Below are 19,407 nucleotides of genomic sequence, written 5' to 3' on the forward strand. Positions count from 1 at the left end.
TCCTTCCGAGGAGTGGCTGGTGGATTTGAACCACCAGCCTTCTGGTTAGCAGTCAAGTGCCTTAGGCACTATGCTACCAGAGCTCCGCTGCATATCATTCCGTTATTTGTATGTACCATAGTTTAGTCAGCTACTCTTCCACTATAAATCTTAAAGATAAGTCCCTTGCCAGATATGTAATTATTGGCAAATATGAATTTGTTGCTGTCATTTTTGTTACATGCTTTTTCATGGTGTCAATTTCTTTGTTCCATATAATTTTCTATGCTGAGCTTGTTTTGTTTATGAATTGTGTTATCACTTCCTTTGTTGCTTTAGTATTTGCTGAATATTTATGCTGGTTCTCTTTTTTTGATGTGAAGGTTTATCATTTTTCTTTGAGGTTACTCTGTGGTTTATAGTTTCCCAAGTTTAGAACAGTACGTTCTATCTTGTAGTTGTCTTGACTTCCCTACCATCTAGAAGTTCTGTAACAACACAGTTTTTCCCATCTTTTTGGTTTGTAGTTGTCCTCCTTTGTCAATTGATGTCTCTAGTTCTCTGTTTACAATCAAGTAGGCTTATTTACTTTGGATACTTCCATAGCTGGGTTGGTTTCTGGGTTTGTGTTAATGATCAGGTGTTGGCTGTTGTTGCTTCTCTGTCCAAAGGGCTCCCTTTACCATCTCTTGTAAGGTTGGTCTGGTTTTAACAAATACCCTTAATTTCTGCTTATCTGGAAATGTTCTAATTTCACCATCATATTTGAGGGATGAATTTGCTGGGTACATAATTCTTGGTTGGAAATTTTTCTCTTTCAGTGTTTTATATATACCATCCCATTGTCTTCTTGCCTGCATGGTTTTGGTTGAGAAATCCAAGCTTAGTTTTATTGGTTGCCCCTTGTAGGTAACTTTTGTTTTTCCCGTGCTGGTCTCATGATTCTTTCTTTGTCTTTGGTTTTGGTAAGTTTGATGATGATATGTCTGGGTGATTTTCTTTTGGGGTCTATCCTGTTTGGGGTTCGTTGGACTTCCTGAATGGATATATTCTCATCTTTCATCTTATCAGGAAAAGTTTTCTCTGTGGTTTTACTTGTGTCTTTCTGTTCTGGAATTCTGATTACATGTAGGTTATTCCTTTTGATGGTATCCCACATGAACCTTAGGCTTTTTTCATTTTGTTTTGATCTTTTTTCTGATGGATCCCTTTCCAAGGAAGTGTTCAGATATTTGTCTTCAATCTCCCTAATTCTGTCTTCCATTAATTCAATTCTGCTCCTTTGCCCATTCAATGTCATCTATTTCTGAAAATTTAATATTAATCTTCTGGATTTCTGTGTGTAGATTTTGTATCATTTCTAATTTTTCATTTATTTTGTCATTTTGTTCTTGTATTGTGTTTTGAAATTTTTCTAGGGTTTTCTCTGTATTTTCCTTGATCTGCCTCTCAATTCATTGAAGATGCCTAAATGTAATTCTCTTGAATTCCTTATCAGGGAGTTCCAATGCTGCTTCTTCCTCAGGGATGTGTTTTGTGTATCCTGGTCCCTTGTTTCTCTTGCTTTATCTTCTTTGTGTGGACTGTGATGCTCTGTTATCTCTGAGGCATTGTGACGTTTTTGTGTTTATATTTAATTGGTGATTGTATGTTGGAATGACTTGCCCATGATTTTCATTTTCTTTGTTTTGTTTGTATGTTATCTATGCAAGCAGGGTACTGTGCTGTGCTCTATTTGCTAGTGGGCAGCACTTACACACTCACCACCTGTCTTCTTTCCTGTTGTCAGTGTCTTGTACATCCCTGCCAACCTTGGCAAACAGAGCCTATTCTTAAGTCCTGTTTTCCTTCAGGTTTCTCCACTAGTTGGTGCCTAATCCACTTCTGTATAGTTCCTTTCAAAGCTCAGGGCTCCAGGATTATCTTCTGTATCTCTATAAACCAGTTTTTCTTTTCTTTGTTGAAGAGGGTCTGTGTCGCTCGTCTGCCTATTCCTCCATCTTACCAGAAGTCCTGCTTGCACCTTTTAAGACCCAAGTCACTACTCACCAAAGTAGGATGTAGAACAATGTATTTTAGCATATTATGTCCAGGGCTGTAATCTTTAAGGAAGCAGAAAGCATCAAAGTCCTCAGGCAACACTACCACTGCCTCAGCTTCTTCGCCCATCACTCAGCAAACACCAGTGGAGTTCCTGTGATGGATGTGCCGTATGCTGGTGTGGGGGTTCCCCAGACCATGAAGATGCTATCCCCACCCTCACAGAGCTCATGGATGTTGCTTCACCTCTCGTCTTCCCAGCCCCAGCACTGAGAGGTCACCAGGGGCTCCTGCTCATGTACATTTCAACAAAATATCATTGTGTGTCTGTTGTATGCCAGGTACTTGCCCATTCATGAACTAAAGGCAATAGTCCTTGACTTCATGGGGCTTAGATTCTAACAGTTTTTTTCCTCCTGGCTGTCTTTTTTCCTTCATTCTCCTTTCTTGTTTGGGCTTTTCTTTAGTGAAATTCCTGGGTGTCTGCCAAGTTCCTGGCATTGAACCAGCTGCTAAAGGAAAAAGATGACTCTCAGGGGATAGAGACAGCCATAGGGAAGCAGAGGAGGTGGTAGGAGTGTCCAGGGAGGGTGCCAGCCACCTGGCCGTGTGTCCATCTGCAGATGCCCTCCTAGCTGCCCCAGGCCTTGTTCCTGGGAAGAGATAGGGCTGGGAGGAAAGCATTGATGGGCCTCCCAGCCTCAGCTCTGCCACAAACCAGATGTGTGGCCCCACATGAGCTACTAACCCTCTTTGGGCCTCTGTTTCCTCATCTGAGAGGGACAGGATTGGCCTGGGGATTCCCCAAGATCCATCCGGGCTTCCCATATTGGAAGATTCTGATTGAGAGGCTGTAAAGCCTATGCATATGCAAGAAAGTGGCCAGTTCCTGGCCTCCACACTCCATGTCATAGGAGCCCAGAATCGGTCAAGGTGGCCCTCACCTGCCTCTCTCACCTCTCCAGTGCATCAGCCTGGGGTGGCCTCCTCAACCCCCGCTCTCACCCGGGTCAGAATCGCCTACATGTGTGCTGGCGAAGGTGAGTTTCTCGGGTAGCTGTTGTAAATTGGAAAGATGATTCAGAGGTTCAGTTTGGTTTTAAAATTTATATTTGATTTACTAAAATACAAATAAAGTGTCTAATGTTGATTTCTGAATCTTGCAGTTCCGTTTATACATCTAAGACATCTTAGTAACTTCTTATTAGGGATCTTTGATTCATGTTTGGACCCACTTACAGACTTTGTTAAACGCCTTAAACAGTTTAAACTAAATTTATAGGTTTAAACTTTTTTAAATACTTTATTTATCTGAAGGACAAACAGAATGTTCCCAAGTCCTTAAGTAAGTATATTAACCAGTAAATTAAACATAAAATATTGTGGTTCTTAAGTTCTCTTAAATGTGACAGTACTGTTACAGAATTTCAACTTAAAAGTCCCGAGTCTGAGTGAGTTTCTCAGTTGCACAAGGCTGAACTGTTACTCTAATAGGCCATAGTTCTTTAAACAATACAAATACTGAACTGAAATACCAAATATACATAGAGATTCCTTGACACACACAACTGTTAATGCTACGGGTTTGACTCACATTTCTTTCTCCATTGCTGCCAGTTGCATTCTGACTCTTGGTGATCTCATATGTGTCAAAGCAGAACTATGCTCCATAGTGTTTTCAGTGGCTGATTTTGTGGAAGTGGATTGCCAGGCCTTTCTTCCGAGGTGCTTCGGGTGGACTCGGATCTCTAACCTTCCAGGTAGCAGCCTAGAACTTAACTATTTGCACCAACATGGGTATCTGATCTTCTTAGGTTTGAAATATGCTTGCTCAGTAAGAAAACAATGATTAAATTCCAAGCATTTTGAAGATGAGGCAATCTACTTCCGTAGTGATACTGCCTCAGAAACCAAAGGAGGGGTCGCTATGAGTCAGGTCTGACTTGACGACACATAACAACAACAACAAGCATTTTGAAAGTCACTTCACAGCTCGTTGAGTTTACATTTGTCCAGCATTCAGGACACATTTTTAGCCCTATTTGCAGTGCTGTACCCTTACCCTCCAAATAGGATGGCCTCTTCACCTTCAAAGGCTTTGCAGTGCATGTCCCTTGTTTTCAGAATTACCTGTTGCTGTCAAGTGGATTCTGACCCATAGCAACTCATACTATAGACAGAGTAGAATTGCCCCGTAGGGTTTCCAAGGCAATCTTTATGGAAGCCACATCTTTCTCCCATGGAGCGGCTGACGGGTTTGAGCAGCGAACCTTTCAGCCAAATGCTTAACCACTGCACCACCAGGGCTCCTAGGTTTCAGCATTACCCTCTGTGTATTCTCTCTACTCTTGGAAGCTAGCAGCTCCTTCCCAGACTGCTTTTCTTTGCTTCTAAGGAAATGTAAATGCCTCTAATTCTACTCTAATATCTTTGAATATAAAGGGATTCTTTCATATTCTTAGTAGTATCACTAAGCTCTTACAATTATTTTAAATTGAATTCCGAATATTTCTGAGCTTTGCGTGACTCTGTGGTTACAACTTCAAAGATGATTCTACTGACATTTTTACAAGTGTGTGTATAAGCAGCTCTGGTGGTGCAGTGCCTAAAGCATTTGACTGCTACCCAGAAGGTTGGCAGTTCAAACCCACCAGCTGCTCTGTGGAAGGAAAATGGGGCAATCTACTTCTATGAAGATTTACTGCCTTGGCAACCCAATGGGAGCCGCGATGAGTCAGAATTGACTCCGTGGCGGTGAGTTTTGTTTTGGATTTTAATCTGGGGCAGTGGTAGTCCAGTGGTAGGCTACTCGCCTGCTGTGCGAGGGATTCCGCTTCATTCCCAGCCAGGGCCCCTCATGCAGAGCCACCACCGTTCTGTCACCGAAGGCCTGTCTGTTGCTATGGTGCTGAGCAGGTTTCAACAGAGCTTCCAGACTAAGACAGACTAGTGATCTACTTCTGAAAATCAGCCCATGAAAACCTACGGAGATCCCAGTGGTCCAGTCCGCAGCCAATCATGGGGATGCCACAGGCAGTGTTTTGTCCTGTTGTACATGGGGTCTCCATGAGCCAGGGACCAACTTGATGGTAGCCAACATAATACAACACCATGTATGTGTGTGTGTGTTTGTTTTTTTTTTTAAATAAAGCTCACTGCTGGTGAGTCGGACCCGACTCATAGCGACCCTGCCTTGGGTTTCTGAGGCGGTATCACTAGGGAAGTAGATTGCCCAACCTTCCTTCCGAGGAATAGCTGGTGGGTTTGAACCGCCAGCCTTCTGGTTAGCAGTCAAAAGCCTTAGGCAATACACCACAAGAGCTCTTTCTCTTACACACACACACACACACACACATAGAGGATCAGTGCAGATGTTACTGGTGTACGAGTGTCTGGTCTGCCTCAAATCCCATGGGGTTGTTTCTGGGGGAGCTCACTCCCTGTTGACTCTCCGTGTGTACCAGCTCTCACTCTACTTTCTGTCTTGTCCTGAAGCTCTTCAGTGAAGGTGTTTCCACAGAGCAGCAGCAGGTGGCATTCCCCAGTCTGCACCCAAGATGAGCCACCGCCACCCTGGCCTGTCTCTCTGCCGTGTAGTGAAGGAGTATCTTGATCTAACATTACTTTGTGTAGTGAGGCACGTGAAGGCAGAGCTTCCCTGTGTCATCCTGAGAGACTCTGATGAAAACTTAGGAGCATCTTGGCATAAGCTTCCTTGAATTCCAGGTATCCAGCATCATGGGGAGAGCCTTGCAAAATGTTGACAGTGTGAGGTGTCCTGTGTGAGCACGTCTGGGGGGCGGGGGTCCAAGGGTCTGTATCTTGAGGATGTTCCCTCTGGGTTATCCCTTCCCCAGGAGGGCAGGGCCTGCCCCAGGTTTACTGATGGGTGTCCTGGGTTTGCCAGCCCCTGCAGCTGCTGGATGGCTGGATGCTGGACTTTTGGACACCGGAACTGAGGCCAGGACTGAGTTAACCGGCAGGCTTCTGGGGCTCACCAGAGTTCACCAAGGACCTACTGACGCAGAGCGTCTGGCCTTTGACCTTCATCCCTTCCTTTGTTTCGTGGGAGTAACTGGGATACCCCAAGTCATAGGGCCTCCCTACTCCCAGCACTTATGCATACAGGGGAATTTGCACCCTGCTAAGCTTTTTCAAAATGACTTTCTAAGGAAACTGTTTAGACACACTTGGCAAAAGGCAGATCCCATTAGCAATTGTCTAACTAATCCTCAGCTGTCAGAGAACACTGTGTTCTTTGCAGGGAGGCTTAGAGTCCCTGCTCTCCTGGGTAAGGGGCCCTAGCCCCTCTCTCCCCCACCCCCAACCTCTAAGAGCTACGCAGGCCCTGAGTGGATGATGGAGAATGGCCTCAGACTAAGAACACCCTGGAGGAGGGATGCTGGTGGCCTGGAGGCCATTGAATGAGGGCCAGCTCTCCCGGGATCTCTGTTTCCCCTCTGTCCCCTTCCTTGTCCTTCTACTTCTGCTTCTTCTCTTCCCCTTTCCTTCCTCCTCTTCTAGTGCCCTCCTTTCTCTGCCTTCTTTCCCCTCCTTCACCCTCTTTCAGAAAAATGGATTTGCCTGTTTCATAAAATGGATGTTGTGGTGGTGGTGTTATGTGCCGTCGAGCCGGACCCAACTCATAGAGACCCCTCCTTGGGTTTCCTAGGCAGTATCACTACGGAAGTAGGATTGCCCCATCTTCCTTCTGAGGAGTGGCTGGTGGGTTTGCACCACCAGCCTTCTGGTTAGCAGTCAAGTGCCTTAGGCACTATGCCACCAGAGCTCCTATAAAATGGATAGAGATGCTATTTTTTAATTGGTAGAAGGCAAGAGGGGCAATTCTGATGTGCAGACACAGACGGTCCTCAGTATGCAGGGGCTGGTGCAGGCTGAGGGAGCCCCAGGAGCTGCCACACCAGCCTGGGGAAGGTCTTTCCACAGCCGGGTGCTGCCTTAGCACTTGCTGAACGCCCTCAGTGTTTTTGTTTTATTTTGCTATATCTTGAGAACATAAAAAAATAAGAAAACCAGAAAAAGAGAATAATGTAAAAAAGTACCCATGTGTCCACCAGGTGGAATTGATATTTTTTGCTTCAGGTTTTTAAAATACAAACAAACAGGAGCCTTGTCGACAAAGGCACGCTTCCTTGTATGCTTCTGCGGTGCTTTGCTCCTTCCTTCTCTCCCAGGAGGAACCCGCCCTGACTTTGATGTGTCCCTTCACAGCCTGTTCTCACGTTTTACTGCATACTCACGAATCCGCAGTAATACAGAGTATTGTTCTGTGTGGCTTTTTTAGATGCCTGCTTAAATGCTGACCAGCTGTAACATCATCCTGCAACTTGCTTTTCTTACTTAATAGCATGTTTTCAAATTGTCCACGTTGATACCGATGTCTATTTCCTTTGTGTTCAGTGCTGAAAAAGTGTTTTGTTGTATGATTGGACCACAGTTTCTGTGTCTCACTGTGGGTGGACACTTCCTTGGTTTCTGGTTCTTCTGTATTACAAGTATGTGGCCCTCACTGTCTTCCTACACATCTCTAGACACATGCACATGTCTGCACAGCTTGCTGGCCAAGTTCAGGTAGGCCAGGCCTACCCCTTTGTTCCTGTGGGTTTCTCTGAGCATCACAACCCAAACCAGCTGCGCTCTTCCCTTCCTTAGCTCTCTAAGCAAGGGATGGTTTTGGGGGATCTGTAAAGGGGATCCGTGAACAGAAGTGGCAGTTGGTCTGGCCAAGGCATGGTTCCTGTTTGTCATCCTCGCCCCACCCCTACTGCCCTTCAGTTCCTGCTTGAGTCTTTGTTTTATGTTAATACACGTATTGTAACATCGTTTAAGAAAACATACACGTATGTCTATCTCATCCACCTTCCTGCCTTACTAGTTCAACAGTTCTCATTTTTCTGAGTCCCTTTTGGTCTCTGTCCACACACATACAACTTTCACAAAGTTGTAATCATTATATACATACCCCAAAACTCATTGCCATCAAGTTAGTCCAACTCATAACAACCCTATAGAACAGACTAGAACTGCCTCACAGGGTTTCCAAGGCTATGATCTTTACAGAAACAGTTTGCCACATTTTCTCCTGTGGAATAGCTGGTCAGTTCAAACAGTTGACCTTTGGTTAGCAGCCAAACGCTTAACTACTATGGCACTGAGGCTCCTATTGTATACACAGCACTGTGTATTCTGCATTTTTTACTTAACAGTGTGTTGAAAATATTTTCCATTGCTGCAATCTTCATAGTGACCATTTTCATGATCACATAATACTCTTTCATCTGCCTTTCCTCCCAACTCCCAGCTGTCTTGGGTAATTACTGCCAGCACCCTCAGGTCATGCTGCAATCTAGATACAGAGAAAACTTTGGGTGACAACCCTGCCCACCACTCCTTCCTTTCCCCAGGGTCCTAGAAGGCTGTGCCTCTCTGCCCTACTCTGGTTCCTCTCTAGAACGTAGCAATCTTTGGTCTTTTACCAAAGGTTTACTGGCGATGGAACCGTTCTGAGTTACAAAACCTTTCTGCCCTAGGTCCTTCCAAACTTTCTGCTTCTTTAGCTGTTGAAAAGCAACCAAACTAAACTATGGGAAGGTCTCAGTCTGCATGGCTTTCAGATGGTCTAAATCCTCATAGGGAGGTCTTCTCCCAGAAGGAAGCAATTTGGAGTTAGCTTCTTAGACCTTATTTCTTAGTCTCTAGGTTTTAAGAAAAATGGTGAAATGAATTCTTGGGTACTACTTGAGGCCTGGCCCAGCTCCACAGGACAGGGGACCAGATAGGATTTGGAGCTGAAGCCCTCTCTAGGAATAAAGAGTATGTCTCAAGCCCAGCAGTTAAGGTTGGGGTGGTGCAGTAAGGGAGAGATGACCCCATGCTATGCAGACAGTATACTGCAAGCCCATGGAACCTGCCCTGCACCCCTGACATGCTCTTTGTATTGTGTTCCTCTAGCTAGCTTCTTCTATCCAGTGTGGTGGTTCCTGTCTTATCTCACCAGAGCAAGGCATCAGCCATTGGTGCTGCTGCCTTCTGAAGAGTCAAATAACCAACTTACCAAAACACCCACTGACATCAAGCCAATTTTGACTCATACAAACCCCCATTGGGTTCCTAAGGCAGTAAATCTTCCTTCCACAGAGCAGCTCGTGGGTTTGAACTGCCTGCCTTCTGATTAGCAGTCAAATGCCTTAGGCACTGCACTACCAGAGCTCCTTTTAATAATCAACTTAGTGATGATAAAACAATAATGAACTTACATATAATAACAGCTAATATTTAATGAGTACTATATACCAAGGAAGGAGCTCCGGTAGCATAATACCTAAGGCACTTGACTGCTAACCAGAGGGCTGGCGGTTCAAACCCACCAGCCACTCCTTAGAAGGAAGATAGGGCAATCTACTCTTGTAGTGATACTGCCTCAGAAATCCAAGGAGGGGTTGCTATGAGTCGGGGCTGACTCGACGGCACATAACAACAACAGCAATACGCCAAGGAGCTCAGGTGGCGTAGTGCCTAAAGTATTTGACTGCTAACCAGAAGGTTGGCCGTTCAAACCCACCAGTCGCTCTGCGGAGCAAAGACTGGGCAATCTACTTCTGTAAAGATTTACTGCCTCAGAAACCCAAAGAGGGTCACTATGAGTCAGAATTGGCTCGATGGCAGTAGGATTGGTTTTGAGTTTTTATACGCCAAGGTCTCTGGGTGGTGCAAATGGTTTGCAGTTGGCTGCTAAAAGTTGGTGGTTTGAATCCATCCAGTGGCACCACAGAAGAAAGGCCAGCAATCTGGTTCCATAAGATTGAAAAAGCAAACCAAACCCATTGCTGTTAAGTCAGTTCTAACTCATGGCGACGCCATGTGTTACAGAGTAGAACTCTCCATCGGGTTGTTATGTCCATAATCTTTACAGAAGCAGTTTGCCAGGCTTTTCTTCCATGGAGTTTCTGGGTGGGTTTGAACCACCAACCTTTAGGTTAGCAGCCAAGTACAAGCCACTTACACCACCCAGGCTCCTTTCTATGTGATTATAGCCCCCAAAAACCTTATGGAGCACAGTTCTCTGAAACACGTGGAGTTGCCATGAGTCTGCATCGATTCCATGGCAACAAGTTTGTTTTTGAGCTTGGTTACTGTATACCAGGCACTCTGCTCAGTATCTTATTTACAGGCTGTGTTTGGCATGTGACTGTGGGGGGACAGAATATCTTGTTTATTCCTCTCAAATACCAAAGAAGATGGAAAACCATTATTATCCATCCCTATTTTACAGCTGTTTGGGAACTGAAGCTAAGAGAAGTTAAGTGACTTGCCGGGTCTTCCTTAGAATTCTAACTATACTTTCCCCAGAAGACATCCAAGCTTGGAAGACCAACGACAAGTTCGCGCACAGCAGAGATGCGCTGCACTGTTTTCATTCCTCCGGAGAAGCTCTTTGCTGGTGTGGAAGTGACTCTATATAAAAGGCTTCTGTTCGACATTTGCCATTCCCTTTGTTTCCCAATAGCGGCATTGCCCTCTTTTCCCGTTAGAAGTCTCTACTTCAGAAGACCTTGAAGGTGGTGGGAGAAGGTAATGCATGTTAAGGGGTCGGTGTAGTCCCAGCCCCCTGCTCCACAGCGTCAGGGAAGGAGAGAAGAGAGAGCTGAGCAGTGCAGGAAGCTGCAGATACGGGGACCTTCTCTTGTCCTGGTTAAGAGAGAAGGACAGAGAGAGGTCCACAAGAGGTACAGACAGTGCAGATGAACCCTTCTGCATATACATCCTGTGTTGTCAGTGATGGCAAGTATTGATCTATGGGTGGCTAGGTGGGTAGACAGGCTGAACCATCAGGTATGTCTAGGCAGCGGGGAGTATGCCTATGACCATGTATAGGGTTGGCAGATGATGTTTTCTTATTAGAAAAAAAAGAGAGAGAGTGCCCCCTACCCATGTGCTGAGAGAGCCTCCAACAAAGCCAGTGGTCTGGGAGAAAGCAGCAGTGGGGGTTCCATTCTAGCTGACTACCTCCTGGCTAGGTGACCTTGGGTAGGTCCTTCATCTCTGTGCCTCAGTCCTCATTTGTTAGAGGAGAATTGTCCTTGCTGCACCATGTCTTAGGAGGATGAAATGAGATGGCATCCATCCGTGCCTGGCACAGAGCAACTCCACCACGGTGGGTGCGGACTGCTCTTTTCTGGCCCCCTGGTTCAGCACTAGAGGGAAGAATACACTTAGGATGCTAGGGCCAAGCCTGCGCATGATTGGGTGATGGGGAGGGGCCCTGACACAGTGGGCATGGACTCTCCCCCAAGTCACATACCCAACGCAGCCTATGTCCCTGTTGTCTTGGGCTCTTAGACACTTGGCTGTGGTGCTCAATGAACCAAATAAAGAGAGGACCTTGCCTCTGAGCACCCGTAGGGAAGACCCACGGCAGAGAGCTGTTGTCCCCTGGTGGGCCCAGCTGGCAATGCTTCAGCAGCGAGCTGGGGCTTCTCACGGGTCTGCACTACAGGAAGGCTGCCACTTAGAGGAGTTGCTTAAACAGACTGAGTCACCGGACCGGGACGTGGGATTTTGTGTCCTCGGATTTTCCTCTTCCTTCTCTGTGCCTGCTTGTCCCTCGTGGACCAGCTCGGCATCCAAGGTCTGGCTGCAGACGGGCCTGCTGCTGTGTCTAATCATAGCAGTGGTTCTGCCTCACAGCTGTCATTGCCCAATTTCAGAAACACACCAACTCTGATTAAAAAACTTTGCCAAAGCATTTCTCAGATCAGGGCTTTGCCATACAGGGGAACTTATCCCCAGCTGGCTGATCCTGAAATGGGGGCCCACCTTCAACCTCCAGCCCCTGACCCCCACTTCAGGCTGGGCCTGAAGCCCAGGTTCCTGGCACAGGGATGGAGACACACTTGCTGTGGGCCCCAGGTCCCCCAGGGGTAAAATGCAGCTATAAGGATAAGACTTGAAACGTCTAGAGTGTCTTGTCCTCAGGGATCCGTGCTTTGCACTGAGTGCATGTTAAACCCCACCCCAGCCCTCCCAGGAGTCTCAGCTGGGCGTGTCTGTGTGTAATGGGGTAGGAACGTGGTCTTCAGGAGCCCATTTCTCTCTGGATCACACATCAGGCCACCTCTTCTAATAGGTGTGAACATAATGGATTCGTTTATTCCTTTTGAAGACAGGCCCACAAATGGCCATGCTCACCGTGCCAGCTGCCACGGCAGGTGACCAAACACCAGAGCCATATTTCCAGTACAGTGACGCGCCCCCTACGGAGAAATGAAATGTCAGTGGGGCAAATGGCCGACGGAGTGATTTGGAATCTATAAATATTAAATGGCTCCGGCTTTCATTGGCCCATATAAAATTCAGGCGCTGGGCAGCTCTGGGAGGAACAGCAGCTGAGGGGGGAGGGGACTGTCTGCTCTGAGAGACAAGTGTCCCCAAAGGCAGGCCCAAGGCTAACTCTGGCTGAGCAGGGCTGAGGCTGGAGGAGGAGAAGGGCAGAGGGTGGAAAGCCCAAAGGAAACTGTAATCTGGCCTGGGCTTTCCCTTGATTTTTCATTTGAGGCTTTTGTTGGGCAGTGTGTGTAGCTGGCGGCAATACTGTATTTTACATGTCTTACCCCAGCCCCCCACTCTGTCACATGCCAGCGGGCAGGGCTGAGGTCAGCTTCCTCCGGGGACTATGAGGAGGGAGCATCACCCTCAGAGGGGCCATTGCAGCCTCCCCAGGCAGCAGGGGTGGGAGCCAGGAAAGCCGTGCCCACTCAGTGTCAGCCTGCTGTCCTTCACAGGGCCCAAGGGTGCCCCTTACGGTCAGGCCTCCTAGGCCTGTGTGAGGACTCTGATCACGTCTATCGATGGGTGCTGGTTTGGGCGCCTAAAAGCAAGTCTGTGCCTGTGAGTGTCCCCGCATGTTTTTACCGTAACCACCATATGAGGCTTTAGACTGATTATAGATTGCCTCCACCGTCTGTCAGTGGGGGCTTGCATGTTGCCACAACGCTAAACAGGTTTCAGCAGAGTTTCCAAACTACAACGGACTTGGAAAAAAAGGCCTGGCCATCAAATCAGCCATTGAAAACCCCACAGATCACAGTGGTCCAATCCCCAGCTGATCATGGAGACGACACAGGACCAGGCAGTATTTCAGCCCACTGTGCGTGGGGTCACCATGAGTTGGGACTAACAACAACACAGATGGGAGGGCCGCCTGTCCCCTTCGGCTCTCTTCAGGATGCCTTGCAGTAACAGTGTTGTTGTTAGGTGCTGTCAAGTGCATTTTCAACTCCTAGTAACCCCACGTGACAGACAAGAACTGCCCCATAGGGTTTCCTAGCCTGAAATCTTTTACGGGAGCAGATCACCAAGTCTTTCTCTTGTGGAGCCACTGGATGGATTCGAACCACTGATCTCTTGGTTAGCAGTTGAGTGCGTAATTGTTGCTCTCCCAGGGCTCCTGTCAGTAACAATAGCCTCTGTTTGTTGACTACTTCTGTGTATCAGGACCTTGTGCAAGTTCTTTAAATGCAACAGTTCTTTGATCTTTACCAGGCAGAATAAAGTAGAAACTACAATACATACAATACATTCAGGAGCTCTGGTGGTGTAGTCTAAGTGGCATTTGACTGCTAACTAGAAGGAAGGAAGATTGGGCGATCTACTTCTGTAGAGATACTGCCTCGGAAACCCAAAGAGGAGTTGCTGTGCGTCAGCTCTGACTTGACGGCAATGAGTTTATATAGTACATTCACCATTTTGCGGCTGAGGATGCTGAGGCCCAAAGAGGTGGTATGACTTATTTGAGGTGACACAGCTACTCGGTGGCTGAGCCTGGATTCCAAGCCAGGGCTTTCTGACTGCAGGCCTAGGCTCTCAAGCAGGACTCTACCTCATGTCCTAGTCCCGTCCTGTGAATCATGGGCAGGCACTGCCTCCTCTTGCCAGGCCTGCCTTGTCTGCTGTCTGATGTTAATCATGCCCCTCTCTTGCAGGCATCCCCACGCTGATCGTGCTGGACCCACAGGGGGAGGTGATCACGCGGCAGGGCCGGGTGGAGGTGCTGAATGACGAGGACTGCAGGGAGTTCCCCTGGCACCCCAAGCCTGTGCTCGAGCTCTCCGACTCCAACGCCGTGCAGCTCAACGAGGGCCCCTGCCTTGTCCTTTTTGTAGGTATGACACCCACGGGCCCCAGAGCAGGGACGGGACAGATGGACCTCACTGGAGAGGTGTCTGTCCCTACAGCTGCTTTCTGTCACTAACAGTGCAGAACCCAGGTCTTTGTCTCTCCCTGGCAGCCTTGCTTTTGACCCCAATGATTTATTCATGGCCCTGCCCTGTGGGAGGTGTTCTGGGACGCTGCTGCTGAGGTTTCCTTCTGGGCTGCTCCCGGCTGCCAGCTGGGAAGAATAGGTCGCGCGAGGATGCCCTAAGCTCCCCTGACTCCAGGCCATTGTGGGAGGGAGGTGGGCTGCAAGCAGTGCAGCTGTAGGTGGCTGAGCTCCCCCAGGCCACAGCTCACCCAGGACTGCCTCTGGATCAGCTGGGCTCTAGCAAACTGCTCCAAGGCTGCTGCAGCTGTCCAGCCCTGGCTGCATCCCTGGCTCATATCGCCAAGTGCCCCTCCCCACCTCTTCCCAACTCCCCTACTCCCATGCTCAGTAAGTGACAGTCAGCCTTGGCCCAAGGACACAGGAATATTCCATTCTAGGCTCCCTGCAGCCCCATGGGTTGACCCTGGTTCCTTTTGGAAACTGAGCGATGCTGGCAAAGGACCACCTCACCCTCTGCCTTGAGACTGGGTGCTACGCTCTAATTCCTAATTATTTTGGATACAAGGATCACAGCCGAGATGCTGACATACCTGTTTCACCGAGAGGGGCTGGGGGGGGGGTGAGAAAAATCCTCCCCTAGTCTCTGGAAGTCTGTTTCAGGGGTGTCATACAGGAGGGAAACCAATCTTCAGATCCAAAGGAGCTCTTCTACAAATTCACCTTGTTAGCTGGTTCTGTGCTTTGGGGACAAAAGCCCCTGGGGAGAGGAGTCCTTGGGGACTCCTTCAGCACAGGACTGCTGCCTTCTGCAGAGTGCACAGCCCCCATCCTGGGAAACAGCTCTAAAACCAAAGATAGTTAGGAACCTCACTGGCCACCTGCAGATGTGGAAATGGGGGCCCAAGAGAGGCAAAGTGAGGTGCTCAGCATCACAGAGTTAAACAGATGTGGAGCTGGCGGGTGCCCTGCTGAGTTCACACACTGTGGGTCCCCTTGGCATTTTAGGTGAGAGTCCTCTGCTGGAACCAACTCTCCCTTCCCTGCCCTTGCCACTTAGGAATGTGACTCTTGTCCTATTACAGACTTGAGCAGGAAGGAGCCCTGAGACCACGCTGCCTTTTCACTAGAGGCGAGTGGTACCTGCAAAGGGCTCAGGGACACTGGTGGGGGATTCTCCATGCTGTCAGCCTGTCCCCTCCCATGTAAGTGTGGCTGTCAGCTGGGAATTGGCCTTGGTGCCTGCCTCTCCACTGCCATCAAAGCTGCTGACTGGACCCCAGTTTACCCCCAGTTCTTCTGCCATTTTGGTTAGGAAGTCGGTGATTTGGGGTCATGGTTTCTCATTCTGTGACCAAGAGAAAAACTTCTGGGCCCTCAGGTCCTGACTTAGGAGATGCTCAGCTCCAGGGTGGGTTTGTGAAGAATTTGGTGAAAAGGGACATTCCTGCTACTCTGTGAGGCAAGTCGTTCTCAGCCTGGTGCAGGAGAGTGCTGTGCGAGTGGGCCCTGCTGCTAGCATGTGGATGGGGCGGACACACACTCTTGTGCACCGGGGAGACTTGTCCTCCATGGGGAAATCCTTTCTATTGAAGGGCTGCTCAGGCCAGTGTTTCTGCAGCTCAGGGCCTGGACCAGGCTCACCCAGTGGGGGTTACATCATGTGTTTGACCAGTCAGTGGCTCTTCACGTCTCTCTCTCTCTCTCATCACAGATTCTGAGGATGACGGGGAGTCCGAGGCAGCCAAGCAACTGATCCAGCCAATCGCTGAGAAAATCATCGCCAAGTACAAAGCCAAAGAGGAAGAGGCACCGCTTCTATTCTTCGTGGCTGGGGAGGTGCGTGCTGAGGGCGGGCTTGGCAGGCATTCAGGATAGGAGTGATGGTGCCCTTGGGGATGCCTGAGGAGGCCTAGGGGCCAGAGGACCGTGCTGGTGGGGGAGCCACAGACAGATGTGGCATGAACGGTGTCCCATTAGTCATGGAAGTTATTCCTACCCTGCCACTTGCTTGGTCTCATCTTTCTCACACAGCAGGACGCCTGCCTGCAGCACACAGAGAGCCCTCTCCCTACATTTCCCACATGAGCTGGCACCCTGGGAACTTCTGGAGAGCCCAACAGTCACGTGATACGTAGTCAACACTCACTCTTTTAGTGCTTGGTCAGAACCAGGCCCATGATGCTTGAAAACGTGTCCCCTTGGTTACGTCTTCCACACAAGTGGCTTTTCCCATCACAGGAATCCTGGCTAGGGACCATAGCTTGGTCCTACACCAGGGACAGTGTGAGGAGGGAAACTGCTAACGTTCCCTGTCCTTTTCACACAAGGCCTGACCCTTGAGGCCTCCAGCCATGCTGCATAAGCAGCACACTTCTCAGAGGGTGCGAATACAGGACCCTTCCTTACAGCCACCTCCAGCACGTGCAGGAACCACCTCCACCCTGTGGACATAGGGAATTGCTGCAAAATGGCTGCTGATTGCACAGGCGCTCTATCCTGTGCCCCACCCCCACGGCTCCTGCATGCACGCCTCTACTGCCCCCCAACCTGGGTGCCCCTCCATAAGCCGGTTATTGACAAGCACACTTTTTGAAACTGCCCTGCCCTCCGTCCACCACCCACCCGCACCTCCAGTTGATCTGCGCCCCCCCCCCCAGCCCGCTCGTTTCACACCGCGTTTGACTCCCAGGAGAGGTGTGGAGGGGATGAGGCAGCGGCAGCCAGACCCCCTGAATCACCCATTCATCAACCTCCTCAATAGCCACCCCTGCTAAGCCCCGCCGGGCCCCTCGCCGGGCAGCTGGAGTCACCCTGCGCAGCCCCGGGGTGGAGGGAAACAAAGCAGGTTCACAGGGCCCTGCCTCGGGGCCACACAGCCCGAGCCACACAAAGCACACACTGAGGTTGTTCTGAATGCATTCAACTGTGGCTCCTTCAGAATGGCTCTGAGAAAAGATGGGTGCAGAGCAGAAAGGGCGGGGCGCAGGGAGAAGGGGGGCAGAACGCAGCAGCCGCTTCAGAAAGGCGGCTGAAAAGGAGCTCTGGCTGGTTTACTACAGGAAGACTACATGCCTAGTGCTTCACCTGGATTACCTCATCTTTTTCTCCCGTCTCTGGGCTGAAAAAGTGACGAATATCCTGTTTTACAGACGAGGACAGCAAGGCTCAGAGAGGGCGAGGGGCTTATCCAAGGCTGTTCAGCTGGGTCTTGGAGACCAGGCTTCTGCCCCAGCCTGGGCTGGGACTGCTGGCAGACTCATTCATTCCACACATCAGCCTTGTGTGTTAGGAACCATCATTAAAGCCACTGTGCAAGGAATGAGACCTAAATTTGCCAAAATGACCCAGAAAGTTGGTGACAGGGAACTCAACATGAGGTCAGTGAGATTCTAGAAGCTGTGCCCTTACTCCTCTGCCCCTGTGTCCAGCAGGTGGTTCCACTCAGGCCTGGTGGGAAGAGGAGGGATTGACAAAGGAGGGAGGCCCCTGGACCAGGAAGTTGTGCAGGGGCTGGAGGCCAAGCCTGAGGCTTCCACTTCTCCCCTCCCCCACCTGGCTGTCCCTCCTGTGTGCCTCATGGGCTCTCAGCCTTGGCAGCTTTCTGGGTCCAGTTCCTTGTACTCGGAAGCAAAACCACACGGGAAGGGGCTGGGCACAGGCAGCTGGCATAGCAGGCATTGACTGAGCCTCCTGGAGCCCAGGACCCTGGTCCCCTCCCATTCCACCCAGGCTGAGGGGACCCTTGTTTCTCTCTCCATCCTGTCCCTTCTGGCAGGCAGAAGTTAGCCCTTCTGAAGCCTCAATGGAATTTAAAATTCCATCTCCCTGTAGCTTGCTCAGAGGCTTACGGGGAGGCTGCCTAGTACTTGGCTTGGTCTAGCCTTCCTGGTGGGAATTAGATGCACAGTGTTTGTCCAAGTGTCTCCTCTCTGTTTATCATGAAGGTTTTTTATTAACCCAGATGGAAGGCTGGAATTGGGTGCCAGAGCTGTTGAATCACCCAAAAGTACATGCTGTTTCTAGAAAGAAAAAAAAAAAAAACAACACCAAAAATCTTCCTAAAGATTTGCCCTCTGAGAAAGGAATGTTTGGGGCCCAGAAACCAGTGAGCTGTAAATTTCATGTCTCCTACCCAATACCATTTAAGGCCAGAAAGACCCCAAGCCCTTTCTGTGCAGGATGACTGGGGGTTGGTTTTGTTTTCATTCGTTTAGAATACTGTGCATGTTAGGAGACCACCTCAAGATGGGGGTGTAGCGTCCATTTCCCATGATCTATCTGCTGGGAATCAGCAGTGGGAAAGGTGATCACCAGCGTTGCTACCTTACAAATCCTTTCTCTTGTCTTTGGATTTCTGTGTTTACCTTTGTATTTGAACATATATCTGCTCTTAGGGAAATTCACCTGGACAGTCACTGGGAATGTATGGCCACCTCAGATGAGTCTCCTGAATGAGTTTCAGTAGCACCAGCCTCTGAGCTGGCTGGCTGGGCAACTCCCACCCTCCCTGAAACCACAAGGGGCAAGGAGCTGTTTTGGTTTAAAAACGTTTCAGAGTCAAGGTCCAAATCAGACGCAGATAATCTCACTAGCAGCTCTGGGCTGAGGCCATAATGGGGCTGCAAATAATTGAGAGGTGACTGCAACAATAAGCAGAGGCCATCAGTTTTTTAAAAGCAAGTCATACCAAATGCATGTTGAAATTGTTTTCATGTTAATGAAGCAGCTAGCCCCCACCACACCTACAAGGGCAGGTGCACTGCTCCCCATTTCAAGGGCCCATCTTTCCTTGGCGAGAGCCTGCCCCTGAGGTGATGGAGGGAGTCCATTCCCATGCCATTTGGGGAACCTAGGTCCAGGAAGCTTCTGCATCTTCTTCATTAGAACTTAGGGGCTTTTCTCTCCCTTCCGGTGACTTCCAGGACGACATGACTGACTCCTTGCGAGATTACACCAACCTGCCCGAGGCGGCCCCTCTTCTCACCATTCTGGACATGTCAGCCCGAGCCAAGTACGTGATGGACGTGGAAGAGATCACCCCTGCCATCGTGGAGGCCTTTGTGAATGACTTCCTAGCAGAAAAGCTCAAACCAGAGCCCATCTAG

General features: G+C 49.2%; 1 protein-coding gene across 1 annotated transcript in view; it reads left to right on the plus strand.

The window, feature by feature from the left end:
- Positions 1-19,407, plus strand: part of NXN (nucleoredoxin) — a 212,742-nt gene extending 193,335 nt beyond the window's left edge. Inside the window, exons 5-8 of the mRNA XM_007937564.1 lie at positions 2,993-3,059; positions 14,022-14,201; positions 16,014-16,138; positions 19,225-19,407. Of these exons, the coding sequence (XP_007935755.1) occupies positions 2,993-3,059; positions 14,022-14,201; positions 16,014-16,138; positions 19,225-19,407 (555 nt within the window). The remainder of the gene's footprint in view (positions 1-2,992; positions 3,060-14,021; positions 14,202-16,013; positions 16,139-19,224) is intronic.

The sequence above is a fragment of the Orycteropus afer genome, unplaced genomic scaffold (assembly GCF_000298275.1).
Source record: "Orycteropus afer afer isolate SDZICR_OR568_19922 unplaced genomic scaffold, OryAfe1.0 scaffold00042, whole genome shotgun sequence".
Lineage (NCBI taxonomy): Eukaryota > Metazoa > Chordata > Mammalia > Tubulidentata > Orycteropodidae > Orycteropus > Orycteropus afer.